Raw genomic sequence first — 14,308 nt, forward strand, 5'->3', positions numbered from 1 at the left:
TTTTGAGCTTTAAATTGTGTGTCGTCTCCTAGTTGGTTATTTGTGCACATATATTGGAGTTTGATTTGAATGCTTTTTTTTTTTTTTTTTTTTTTTTTTTTTTACTGTTCTTTTTCTGTATTGCTTCAGAAATTCTGTGGTAATCTCAGGAACTCTTTCTTGGTAAAAAACTGGTGCATTTAGTTGTTGTGGTTTGTTTTTTATTTTCTGTGAAACTGACAGGCATCTGCAAAAATCTTTGAATTCAATAAATTGTCTTTCTTGGCGAGAAGATCTGAAAATAAACCCAAAAAATCGTCATTTAACTTCTGTTAGGCTCTTTTCTACATGTGTAAAGTGAAAGATAAAATGCAATTAGAAACATCAGCTAGGGAATCTTGATTTATGGTGCAGCACTGAAAGGCCTGTAAGTGATGCGTTAGGTTTAATAAATGAAGAATGTAAAATACCTTTCACATCTGTGGCTGTGCTTTATGCAAAGTAATCCCTAAGTATATGTTAAAGGGAAATGAACCAAAATTCAAGATACTCTCCTACTCGCTTCTTGTGTAAAGGAGTGTGTTAGTTAAGGTATCCAGGTGCAGGCTTACTAGGAAGGATGCCCCTGCTCCTCCCCCCAGCTGTGATGATCACTATTACATCTCTTGGTTGTAGTTACGCAATCTCCTCTTTATCTAAGACTTTATTTAAATGTTCACGAAACCTGATGTAGAAATGTGTCAGACCTGATACAAATTCCTGCAAACTGACAGGAATGTTCACTAAATTTAAGCATCTCAGACCATCAGGTTTCTTCCCCTCTTCTTACATGTTTGTCTTTAGAATAGTAAAATACACTTCTGAACATATTTACGAAGTTCATCTCAAGATGATACTGAGATATATTTTTTATTTGGCTGTATTGAATTTAAGGGTTTTTTTAGAGATAAAATTAGTGATCCAACAACCCAATTTCCCAAACAAGATTGTCACAGGGGCTGATAGTTACAGATCCAGGAAACTATGCACTTCTGCCTGTGACTGCCTGCTGCCAGGAAGATCCTGATGATTCTGATTTTCCTGCTCTAAAGAGAACTGAATTAATGCTGCTGACATCAGGCTCGACACTGGATATTATCAGTTTGTGAGGTGCAGCTGACTCCTGTGTTTGTGCACTTTGAGGCTCTGATGTATGAGTGGTAGCTGCCTGCATCTGTAGGAGCTGGTGCTCCTGCCCACCTCTGTACAGGAAAGAAGATATTTCCTGTGGCGAGGGCAACCTATTGCCGAAGGGCGATGGCTCACTGTGTTATGGCCTGTATGTCAGACCTCCAGCAACAGCATGTGGGAGCTGGCTCCCACAGTGCCAGGCCCCCAAAACTGAGGCCAGCCACGATCATGACAGTGCTGGTGGAGAGCCTGGGACTGGGGAGTGATGCACTCTTTATCCCTGCTTGTGTGAGAGGAAGGCAGTTTCTAACTAGAAGAGGAGGGCGTTTTGTCCATGTTTCCTCCCTCTGCCAATGACAGATGCCTGCCTCCCCAGAGCTCCCATCCACCCTGCAGGCTCACGACTGCAAAACACTCCCTTTGCTCAGCTGCTCTGCTCTGCCTCTGGCCCCTTGTCCTTGTGGACCTTGCCTTCAAATCTGCCTGCCTGCCTGGGAAATTCTGGCTGGCTTTGCCCAATAATTGGGATGAATGGTTGCTGTCCCCTTGGGCTATAATTGCACATGCAATCTATTCTTTCCTCTTCTCTAGGGCTCCTATTTGCACAGAATAAACCCCAAGCACAATAAAACCGCACAAAAAAACCCCTCAAGCAAAGAAACAGATTTTGCTGTTTAAATGAAAAGAGATAAAGGGCAAAAGGAAGAAGAGGCCAGAGCAATTTTCTACACTCATTCTTTCTAGATGTGCTTACTGGAACTATGAGGAACATATGCATTTGTCTATGAACAGCAGACCTTCCCATCACTGGGAAAGTAAGCACAACACTGAGAACTGCTTAGTAGAGTTTCATCCCAAAAGGATGCTGTTGCACTGTCATTGTATGACACTGACTGCTTTCTGTATAAGGCTTACTAGGAAAAAAAAGCCCAAATCCATATTTTGTGACCCCCTATAACGATACCGTTGCCAACCCCATTGCCATTTGCTGTGTGCCAGGAAACTGCCTCTAGTTCTCCCACTCGGAGTGACTCTCACTGGCATCCTATGCTACTTGTATCAGATAAACATTACAAGGAACCTAGCAGCTGAACAAATTTTCTGCACATATACTTATGTATTAGTTAGCTTGGTTTAATCTGGAGTGAAACTGTGCTGATCAGCTCTGGAAATAAATAAATGGTTGTTAAGGTTAAATGCCTGTTTCCTTCTTAGGGAAGAGTACACTGTTTTGTTTGTCTAGTGACAAAACGAGTTTTCCATATGATATGTGGTAGAGTTGACAAGCAATTCTATTTAGTATTTAATTTCTGAAACACTAAATACATAATAGAAGTTTTGAAGCCTCTGTTTAGAGCTTTGGCTACATTTGAGTAGCTGAACATGTTAGTTTTCCTGGGTTAAAACCATGTAAATGTTGTTGAATTCTTAGTGACTCGTGAAATGAAATACTATTAATACTGTTTTAATAAATGAGTGCTATTTGTGGTTATCAACATACACATTCAATATGTGCACTTTGTGCTAATATTTAAAGTGTTGTGGCTTGTCTATTAGCGTCCAAGTGCAAAGTTAAGAGCTGAAAAGTGTTAAAACTCTTCATGTGTACTTCGTAAATCATATGTGAGCCTGTGCTAGGTGAAGTATGATAATCCCTTTAGAGGAGTGCTCTCATCTTGGATACTGGAGAGCCTTGGTTTAATGTTGGAGTACACTACAGTTTGTACTGGCATAAGAAACTTAAGGATAACATATAAATGTAAAAATGAATATTCAAAATGGATTAAAGGAACAAGGGACCTTAAAAAATTAAGGACAGGCACCCCACTTACACGAGGTCCCTTCTGCACTGCTTGGAGTTACAGTGAGTCTTTAATTTAGGTTTTCATCTGGAATGTCTCAGTGTTGCATTATGGGCTGAAGTGTAGATGGGAATTGGGCTCAGAGTTGGCATGGTAACCACGAGTGAGGAGCCAGTGTAACGTCCAGCAGTCAATGCAAGATGTAATAAACTGTGAAAAATTAGGTGGATGGTACTTCTGGTGAGTGGCAACTTGGACACTCCACAAATATTTAGAGATACATAAAGAGGAAAATAACACTTACTGTTTTCAGTTTTGGGCTAATGGGTAGAACGAGGGCATCGATCTGCTAAATTTCCACTCTGGTAAGCTTGTAGCATACATACTGGATAGAAAATGGATGATTTCTGATTCTTAAGGCTGTAGAGATTCTGATTTTCTTGATGTGATAGTTATCTGAAATTGGTATTTACCAATTAATTATATGAAAGGTAAAAAGTGATTCTTAGTTGTCTGGCTCATATTAAAAACAGTAGCTTCAGTTTGGGTCTTTATATCACCTTTTTAAAGACCAAACTGCAGATAGTACCTTCTATTTGGAATAAGAATGTGATTTTATGAAAAGTTATATGGGAAATTGTTTTGTTGAGGGAGGAGGAATTGCAGAACAGGCCTTTTTATTTTGCTAAATAAAATGTTGTTGCTAGTATGCAATGCTGTTGGGGAAAAAACCTCACTGAATAATGGAATATGCCTTTTGCAGACATTTTCTAACATTTTGATTGCAAAATTATAGAGAAATTAGTATGAATTAATTAGAAAGAATTAATATGAATCTTCAAAATTACATTTACTACTTCTTAAATGTGGAAACAAAATTTACAGTTCTGTATAAAAATAAGATGGAAAAGAAATGTGTCTCATATTTTGTTGTTTTTCCTTTTTGTAATAGGGCTTTATTTGTCCTCTCTGTATGAAGTCTCATGGATCAGCGGAGGAGCTGTTCAAGCACTATGAAGCAGTTCATAATTCTGGCATTGATTCAACTCACGGAGGGGAAGGTCATCTGTCACCAGAAAGGTAGAACAGTACTCATTTGTGCATGTGCTTTTGTGCTGGTGTTTGGCTGCTTCTACTTACACTGAAGTTTTTTTAATTTGAATACATGCAGTCAAGTATTTAAATGTTCATGTCCCATTTCCAGCTAGAATTAAAAGGCAGCTTGTAACTTATGTTGTCTGATACTGATCTGACTGTAAGTGATAATCAGATACGTGTGTTTATGATACTAAGCCACCTAGTTCTGATTCAGCAGACAATGCAGCATTACAGGCTAGAATGGTTTTTACAAGTGTGGCAGAAAAAATACGGGTTTCTCCTAATTTCTGACATAGAACTGAAATATCATCTGAGAGTGGAGAGGACAACCCTAAAGATAGAGAAGAAACCCAATTTTGTCCCTAGTTAATTAGGATATGTACTGGGTAATTACAATATCAGTATTTGCCTAAATAGCTTCTCTTATTACCCAGTTATTTGTGAATCTGAGAAGTTTCTGTGTGCGCCAGTAATTCTCCTGTGTTTCAGAAACTCCATGCTGATCTTCAGAAATCTTAACTAGTTTATTTAATATTTTGTCAAAACCGTATTGTTAAATACATCCCTAGAAAGAATATCAGGTAGTTTTATTTTTGAGAGCAGCAGTATGTAGTAGGAACTGATAATGTAAAACCTTCTCTAGAAATGTTTAACTGAGTAGTCTGAGTTCCTTTGGGAAGGTTTTTCTTGGGGGTAAAATTTCCGTAGGTTTCCACTTGCTTCCTGCTAAATCTTTTTCTGTCACTGCTTGTTTTGCGCTGTTGTAAATAGCAGTCCCTGGTGCTGTTTTGTCACACTCCCCAGACTTCCCTGCTTTTGTACACAGGAGAGTCAGAGTGAGCAGCCCAGAGGTACACAGCACGTGGCCCTGTGGCTTCTGCTGATCCTTGGGAAGTAAACAGTTCAAATGTTTTGTCACAAGTGGAAATGTGATCCAAAATGACAAATAATTACATGGAAGGAAATGCATATATTTTGTAACTAACTGAAGACAGGGTGGCTCTTGGGTGAGAAAAAAAAGTGGAAGATAACATGTTTGAGTTGTTGCCTAAATGCAGATCTGTATCTCCCCAGTACTGCTGGCAGGCTAGTAGGAGCCAGCATTAGCAGAACTCTTGGATGACTCCTTCCTTGTGGATAGCTGCCTTCTCTCTCAGCTGCTGCCTCAAAAATCAAAATTGGGGCTTTATACAGGATAAAGGGATAGAGTACTAGTGAAGTCATTTTGGGCTTCTGATGTGCACATTTATTCAAGAATGAATGTTTCTTCTTTTTATGCCTGATTTAAGTCTTTTTGGAGTAATTCAATTTAGACCTGAAGTGATACTTTTGTAGGACAATAGCATTCACATGGGGGAATTATTGGTCATAACTATATTGTTTATATAGTTTATGAAGTACTTCTTTGTATGCCTGCAAATTTCCAAAGTCAGCCAGATGTTGGCTGGTGAAATTTAGTTTTATTTTTTTCCTGGCTATTGACAGTTTAAGGACAAGTAATTTTGTTTTCTCCACATAATTGAAAACGTGGATAAGAAGTCCACTGGTATAAAGGGAGTCTTGTGAGAGCCATTGTGTAACACGTGAGCTATATTTTCCTATTAGTATGGCATTCTTTAGTGCTACTCATTTACATGCTTGCTTGAGAAAACTGTCATTCAACATAAATATGTTTTTCCAAGCCTTGGATTTTCATATTAAAGAAATATTGCAGCCTGCAGCAGTGATCCACTCCACTTGCTCTCCGTGTGTGAAGCTTATGTGTAACTCTTAGGACCAGGATTGGGAGGTGAAATTCCATATGTAGTCAATAGGAAAAGTTAAGTACTGGGAATTACACTGTTTCCTCTTCCTCCCACTCCCCAGTAAACTAGGATGAATAAGTTCCAAGAGTAAATCACGTAACTCCCCCCAGGGCAATTCAGCAAGGCCATTAGTACTCGGTACTAGGGTGGAGGCACTGGCATTACATGTGGGAAACTGAGAGGACTGTAATGAAAAGGCACTAAGGATTTTCCAGATGGTAGGCTCAGATGTGCTGAGAGGAGGAAGGGATTGTCACAGCACTAGCAGAGAAGGAGATTGGTTGAGGGTTAGGGTGAATGAAAGAAAAGCAGTGTTACAGTTACAGTGCCTGTAGTGATCCCTTACACTAATTCCCCACCCATGCATTTTCCACTGGTTAAACTAAATTAAGGCTTCATTTTAAAATGGTCAAGGAAAATTTTGTTGGGGCTATCAAGACAACTACTCTAGAAGGCTCCTTCCATTACAACCTCATTCCTTTCTCCCCCCCTCCGCCTTCCCCTCTACTACAACTAGCTTTATACAACTTAAACCCTTCAATCAATTGTGAAGATCAGAGCATTTTAAATGTTTTGGTATTGCAGGTTTGATATTTGTTCAGCCCAACTTTAATACAGTTAACTGTTCCACCTGCTTTTTGTTTATAATCTTAGTTCTGAATCTTAACTCATGTACTTACTTGTACTGATGAGAAAGTGGCTCGCTCTTCTCCAGCCACAATCAATGTACAGGTTTTGGAATGCAGCTACACCTGCCTCAGTAAAGTTCTATTTGCAAACCTCCAGTAAATGGATCACACAGGCAGAATAATGTGTACATAACAAAATTTTCCGCTGAAAAAAGTAAATCTCCCAATATCCGTGTTCGTTTTGTCATTGAAATTGGTCCACCTTGAATTCTTGCTCCACTGGTTCAAATGCATGTTTCACTTGCTACTTGATGACCCTGATCTGATGTTAATATGCTAATGTAGATTGAATCTATTCCTTACTAGTTTAGCTAAGGAATAATTTGCTTTGGTGATTTCTCCTAAGTATGAGATAATTTGAAAGAACATCTGTGGAGGAGGGGATAATGCACACCAGCAGCAATAAAACTGTATGTTATAAAACTGAGAGGATTTGTTGGCACTGGTACCCTCAGGTATATATTCTATGTAACCCTTAGTGTTGCCACTGTACAAACAATAAGAAAGAATATTTTTGCATTATTTTGATGACCCTTGTGTTCTTGATTTGGAGTGGCTGTATCTGAGTAATGCACCATTATCCTTGTGTGTGTATAGCTGTGCAACTCTGTAAGGACACCTGTGATTTTGAAGGTGCTGTGTCAAGTACTAACAGTTATCGCCTTGGATTTTGTGTTCTTGCATGGCTGGAGGCTTGAGCATGAAATTTGAGAATTTAGAATTCTAAGGCTTTCAATATTCAGACCATTAAGTGAATATGTCTTTGGAGCATACCGAATTGCCGTGTTGATGAAAAATTATGTAACTGCATATTTCAGGAGTAAGATAGCACACTGTCGCTTAGCAGTGTTCCTTTACATGATATGGGAAGGGAAGGAGAAGAAACCTGTCCTTTTTTACAAAGGCGTGCAAATTAGTTAAATGTTCCAATGCATAGCTTTTTCATTCTGAACTCATGTGGTTGAGCTAATGCACTGATTTAGATTTATATTCTGTTTTCATATCTACTTCTTTACTTAGCCATTTAATATATTTAGCATTTTTCAAGTGATATGCAAACTGATACTACTCTGGTTTCTTCCAAGTTTAAAAAAAAATCTAAAAATAAATATTTATAACGTAGGTTATATTTATGTAGTACATGGCTATCAGTCCAGTTACTTAACACATCTTACAACTTGTATGTAATTGACAAAATATAACCACTGCATATTCATTTTCTCCACTCTGTGGGTATATTTATTCAGAGATGAAGTATCACTGCTCCGCCAAGAAGTCCAAGACTTGCAAGCTTCACTAAAGGTTGGAAATGTATTTTACTTGCACTTGGTTCTTTGTTTCAAATTAAAGTGTTCCACTGTCTTAAGCAACAACATTTATAGTCTCTCTCCCCATCTCCTTTTTTTTTGTTATCATTTTCCCCCTCAGGAGGAGAGATGGTACTCAGAAGAGCTGAAGAAGGAACTAGAGAAATTGCAGGGGCAGCGGCAGCAAGTAATTGCTTTAAAATACTTGAAGCAGTTTTATCATCAGCATTGACATTGAAGATTAAAACCCTTTTTGTAAGGCACGTGGCCTGATTTAGTTAGTTCTGTAATTTAAATATTGACATGTTCTTGAAAACAAAGCTAGTTATCTCTCCACAATGTAACTTATATGTATGTGTAAGGAACCAAGTCAGAGTAGATAACGATTCTTCTATACTGTTCACTACAGGTTCAGTTTAGATTTTTCCTTCTATTGAGCTTATTCAGAACTCAGTTTATTAAAGAAAGTAAATTGAATGTGGTGTTTTATGAGAAAAGGCTGTGGAGTCTTTCTTGTAAGAACTTTTGGAAAACAGCAGTGGTATTTCATAGGTATCCAGCTGAGCTCAAAAAATAATGTAAGGCAAATGGTGGTGTGTTGTGCCCTAAAGGAAGCTCTTGCTTTTTTTATTACTATGAGCTGCTTAGATGCGGGATAGTTACAGACCTCAGAAATTGCTTTCTGACAAACTCCCTCTCAGGATGTGCTTCGTGATGTCTGTAACCTCTGTTTTTAGGACAGATTTCTATATTGAGGAAAGGGAGGGGGAGGGGATTCTTACTGGAGCCTTACGAGTGGAAACCTTAATAGTGCAGTGATACATGAAATGAAAAGTCATCTTGGCCTTTTCCAGTCTTCCAAATATAACTATTTGAATGCAGGTATTTTTATACTTCTGTGCAGCATTTGAGCACAGTAGTCTTTATTTCCATATCTTTTCCAAAAAATGGATGAATTTTGGAAGTAGTAGTTTTCATTCCTGCTGTCTAATGGTGCATTTATTCTGTTTTCTTAAGGATTCTAAATCTGATGGATTGACAACAGCTACATCTACAGGTGGCTAACATTTTATTATATTAATTTCTTCACTGCTTTGGAATTTATTTTGATTTAGCTTTTAGGTTAATTAGCACTTTTGGTAAATTAAAGAGCTAGAAAGCTGGAATGTTATAGTCACTGGCAAAAGAAGTTTGTTGTAAGATCTATTAAGAGCTATTTATATTAAGCAATAATCTGGGGAAATGTTCCAGGGGCTCAGGGTTTAAAATTTTTAGAAGCAAAACAGGAGTTTTTCTGAATCTGAAAGCAGTTCTTACGAGACATTTTGAACACTTTTCTGATCATTTCATATATTCAAACAGTCAGATATATATTATAGCACTATACTATATAAACTACAGCATATTTTACTGATAGTTTTTTGGTAGTGTATTTCTGTGCTTGTTGCTAGCAAAGAAAACAGTGAACCTTTGTTTGTTTTGAAGACCCATAATTTTTGCTCTGTTTTTCTTCATGAGTCACTCATAGAATAAATTTTTCCCTATTTGTACATAAACTATCTGACTGATATTGATTAAAGCTTTTAATTACAGTTCAGGGGTTGGAATTCAGCACGATGTTGCAGTGATCTGAAAGGCTATTTGTGACCAGTGAAAACCAATATGTACTTAATCCTGCAGAGTACTCAGCTAGTGACAGTGATATTGTGCTTACAGATATTTAACCTCAGTAAAGTTGTTCACTTTGCTAAGATGTTTGGATGTTAAAGGATTTTGGATTACATATTCACCTCTCGTGGTTAGTTATGGGCATGAGGAATTGTATTGTCCTAGTTCTTCTAGAAAATAATACTGTTCTTTTTATGGAAATAGAATCATTAGAACGGCAGCTAGAAGAGATCCAAGTAGAAAATTTTAACATTAAGCAAATGAAAGACTTATTTGAGCAAAAAGCAGCACAACTGGCCACTGAAATTGTGGGTAAGTGTATTAGCACGAGATCTAATTCTCTTCTTTACTTGTGCAATTTGTGAAAGGGATCTTTATGCAACTTCTTTCTTATTAGATCTTAAATCAAAGTATGATGAAGAAATCAGCCTTCGGGAAGGTGCAGAACAGAAAGTGACGAACCTGAGACAAGAGCTGCAGAAAGAGAGAAATACAGTAGAAGACTTAAAGACAGAGCTGGTATTTACATCACATTAATGTTTTTGTTGTTTTCAAGTCAAGGGGGTGGGTTTATTTAATTGCTTGCAAACACAGTTTTAAAGCAGCCAACCTCTGTTGAACTTGAAGATGTCTGCTTGTGAGCTGAAAAAATTCAGAGTACCATTGTTTTTGATCTGCATTTTCAGTGTTTTTGCAGTGAGAAATTATATCGTGTTTCTGACATATATTAAAATTCACCCTGCATTATGTTATAGTCTTCTTGTTTTGTGCTCTACCCTTAAGCATTTCTGCAGTGCATTATGCGTATAGATGTGTACAGACCTGAACTTGGAGCATGCCTTTGCTGACTTCCACAGCTATCTTTAGGTCACTCTTTTTACATGAGGTGTTATGCTCTGACTGCCCTTGGGCAGCTGGATTTTTATGAAGTGCTCAGAGTGGTATTTTGTGATATGGTGGCTGAAAAAGTAGCAGCTGTCATCATCATGCCTATGTTAATCTTGTCCCTCTTGCATTTGGCTGATAATACCAATGTGTGTGTATTCCAGGATTTTGGCTCCTGATGACTTTTGTATTCAGCCATGGCTCCAGGGAGCAATTCCAGTGACTCAGCAAGCTGAGCCACTTGTAAAGGAGTAGTGCAAGGAATTTTCTTCCACTCAGCTGCTGCTTAGACTCTGGAGGAAAGCAGGACTTGTTTATTCCCCTTCTTCCCTGAAGCTGACTTCCCTCAAGGGCCTATTGGCCTTGCCTAGATGCTGGACCTATCCATTCCTCCCTCTTCTGTTGTTTCTTGTCTTTCATTTTTCTGTTCCTTTTATCTTCTAAAGATACCAACATTCCTTTTCTCTGCTTTCTTTAGTGCTCCTGGTTGCTATCCCTCTCCTTCCCCTCCATACTGTTTCATGCTAAGGGATATTGAGGTGCTTGAAATGCAATTACCAATAGATTTTACCTGTGGGTTTGGTATGAGCCATATCTGATAGTATCTTCAAGACACTGTCTTCAGCTCCCCTTTTGTTTTGTCTGTGGTGATTTTCTGAAATAATTCTTGAAGACAGGGGCAGTATACTGTATCTAGCCATTTACGTACATAAAAGTTAAAAATTAAATCTTTGAAACAATTTTTCATTTGTTAGATTTGGTTGAAATCAATCAGCAAGTTCAAAGTTTAGCAGACAAAAACTAAAAACTAGCCCTTAAATCCTGTTTTCTTTGGGAATTATAAGCACTTCTCCATAGTTTTGGGGGAGGTTTTTTAATCTCTCTTTTTTGTTATCTTTTTTTTTTTTTTTTATTAAGCCTAGCTGTATTACTGAATATGTCACATTGTCTCTAAATTGATGATTTGATAGATTTTTAGAAATGACATTGACACTGGAAGCAGGTCTGCCAATGTGATGTTGCTCTCTGCTCACAACTTTTCAGCTACAAAGGCCTGGTGTGGAAGATGTGGCTGTCCTGAAAAAAGAGCTGGTCCAAGTTCAAACATTGATGGATAAAATGACCCTGGAACGTGAAAGAGAATCCGAAAAGCTGAAAGATGAGTGCAAGCACTTGCAGGCAGAGCAGGCTAACTCTGAGGTACTAATCATACATCAAGATGTGTGTTCTAGCTTTGTCATGATTATCATATGAAAATGGAAAATATTAATTAATTGTAATGAAAAGCACCTTTCTTAGTTGAATCTTCTCACTTCTCCAAAAGTTTTGGTTATTCTCCTCTCTTATCATTTATGACTTCTACTTCCATATGAGCAGAGAAAAAGGGATGCAGCATCTTAGATCTGGACCTTTAAGAAGAGCTTTACTCCTCAAACTGTCTCAAACAGCTCCTGGCTAAAACACAGTTTTGCTAAGTGTTACTCCTAAGAAAATAAGAACTGGAAGTCCTTCGTTGACACATTGGCTGCAGTGCTTGACATAAATGTTTGGCTATGTTTCATCTCAGCTTTGGTCTTTGAAGACGATATCAAGGACTGAAAAGTTAAAGTGGTTTTTACACCATCCTTGGCTATCTTTACAGGCTGGCTGAGGATACATGTATTAATTTTTGTTTTCAAAGTGAACATCTTTAAAATAAGGTAAATGCTCAGTATGGTTGGAAATAACAAAAATTTTATTAGCCGTATATGAGCATCTTCAAATACTGCTGGAGAGGGATAGTAAGGATAGTATAGTCTACACTTGTCACCTAAATCTGTTGAGTGTTTGTACCTTTTTTCAGAGCTGTACCTGAAACCGGCATCTGCATCTTTTAGATGAATATTCATAGTGAGAGGCTCCTTTGAGCTTTAGTTTTTCACTATAGTGGCTCCTGCATAGTAAATGTGTTATGGAAACAACTGCACTGCTTTAAAGCTAAGCATTGCCATGAATCTCTGCTTGTTGGGATTTGTTTCAGTATCTTATAAATCTTCATTAAATGCAGCACCTAGGCTTGATTGTTGACTTGAGTGCCCAAAGAAATAAACAAAATTAGTAGCCTAAATTGAGGGTAAATTTAATAAAGCCAGGACTAGTGTTTTTTCTTGTTTGGTTTTTTTTTCCCCTCCCACTACGCAAAGGCATTAGAAACACTGAAATATTTATAAAATAAATTTGAGGAAGTGTACCTACTACAGCTTTTGGGACTGCTTCCTTCCATCTTTCATCCATCCATTTTATTTTTCTTCTTTCTAATAGACCTAAATTTGAGGTAAATTATTGGGAGAGCATTTCATTTTTATAGCAAATTCTTGTCATATCAAGACAATTTCAAGATGTTACTAAACAGAAGTATTCCTGGTTTTTTAAGAGTTCATTATTCATACAGACACATCAGCAAGAAAATATCAGAACTGGATATTTACCCAGGATGTATTTCCCTTTCAAGAAAGAAATGCAGGATAGTCTTACTGAATTGTGAACAAGGAATGGACCTTTATGCATTTAAATTATGATTCTAGTTGGAAAGGCTGAAGTGGTGTCCTTTGCAAGGTTCTGCACATTTTCTGCATTATATTCTCTCAGTATAAAATATCCATACTGTTTTCTGATAATATCCTGGAACATTTGGCCAAAAAAGACTGATCCTAGTATGTGTTTTAACTAACAGTGTTGTAAAGCACAATGTTACAGAAAGTCAGTTAACTATATGCAGTCATATACTGTGTTCTTGTTGCCTTTGGTGTTTCTTTTTCTAAAGGAAGGTTGTAAATTGGATGGTCATTGTCTATTCTGTTCTGCTTTAGTTCACTTTTGAATTCAGTGTTTATGAATATTTGTGCTGAAATATCTGCTTATGAGAACCACAGGAAAGAAAACTTCTTTATGAAGGTCACTACTATATAGTGTATTTGAAATGAGTACATTAATACACAACATGTTTTAAGACAGCCCTAAAGTGCTTTTCTTGTTTTCTTCCATTACTGTGCATTCATTGATACATTCTGTTCTGTACTGATCTTGTTTAATGGGGTAGTATTGTTGCTCTGATTATGCTGATCTGCAGGCTTGATGTGTCCAATAGTCACACACCAAGTTTGCATCAAATGCCAGACTTGCTTCTAGAGCCCTTTCCAGCACATTTCCCTTTGTAGAGTGGCCAAGATTTTGGCCATGTAACTGCAATGACTTGGAAAGGTTTCACCTTTGGCTAGAACTGTGTTAATTATCATTGGATAATCCGTTATGATTTTTGTCAGTTTTGGATTCAACCTGGTATTTGCTATTGGATTGGGTCAGATTTTTGTCTTCCAAAATAGGACATAAATGAATGTCAGCTGGAAAATTATGCTCAGTGATGTTTGTGATGGTGCTCTGAGTTTAGTTTACAGGTGATTTTTTTTCCTTAGGCTTTTTATTTGTATAGCAAACATATTTTTATTTTGCTACCAGACGTCTTGCTTTTGTTGGATTATGCATGCAAAGCTTTGTTTTAAATGTGGATTTTTCTGTTTGTCTTTTCAGGCTACCATTAACCAATTAAGAGCTGAACTTGCCAAAGGACCTCAGGAGGTAGCTGTGTATGTTCAGGAGCTGCAAAAACTTCAAAGTTCAGTCAAAGAGCTGGAACAGAAAAATCAGGTGAGAATGCCATTATTTCCTATGCTTGTCAACTCCCATTAAAATGGAAACACATCACACACTGTCTTTGGAAGCACTGAAGACTGAATCTTCTTGCAGAAGTTGAGAATTCTTTGGCCATTTTGTTTAACAATTGGACTAATATAATGTGCAAGCAAACACGGTATTTTAATGATCATCATGTCCTACAACTGAAATTCTTTAGGTTGTTATGATTGCAA

The 14,308-nt window shown here is 37.5% G+C and overlaps 1 protein-coding gene across 4 annotated transcripts in view; it reads left to right on the forward strand.

Moving 5' to 3' along the window:
• EEA1 (early endosome antigen 1) overlaps nt 1–14,308 on the forward strand; it is a 67,924-nt gene that overhangs the window by 17,545 nt on the left and 36,071 nt on the right. For 3 of the 4 annotated variants that reach the window (XM_063396336.1, XM_063396337.1, XM_063396338.1), the window contains 8 exons: nt 3,904–4,031; nt 7,791–7,845; nt 7,972–8,037; nt 8,868–8,907; nt 9,723–9,830; nt 9,916–10,037; nt 11,448–11,603; nt 13,971–14,087. In XM_063396336.1, coding sequence (XP_063252406.1) covers nt 3,904–4,031; nt 7,791–7,845; nt 7,972–8,037; nt 8,868–8,907; nt 9,723–9,830; nt 9,916–10,037; nt 11,448–11,603; nt 13,971–14,087 — 792 coding nt within the window. Of the gene's footprint in view, nt 1–3,903; nt 4,032–7,790; nt 7,846–7,971; nt 8,111–8,867; nt 8,908–9,722; nt 9,831–9,915; nt 10,038–11,447; nt 11,604–13,970; nt 14,088–14,308 lie in introns of those variants that run through there. The other variant, XM_063396340.1, reaches the window with a different exon arrangement.

This window comes from Prinia subflava, chromosome 4 (assembly GCF_021018805.1).
Source record: "Prinia subflava isolate CZ2003 ecotype Zambia chromosome 4, Cam_Psub_1.2, whole genome shotgun sequence".
NCBI lineage: Eukaryota > Metazoa > Chordata > Aves > Passeriformes > Cisticolidae > Prinia > Prinia subflava.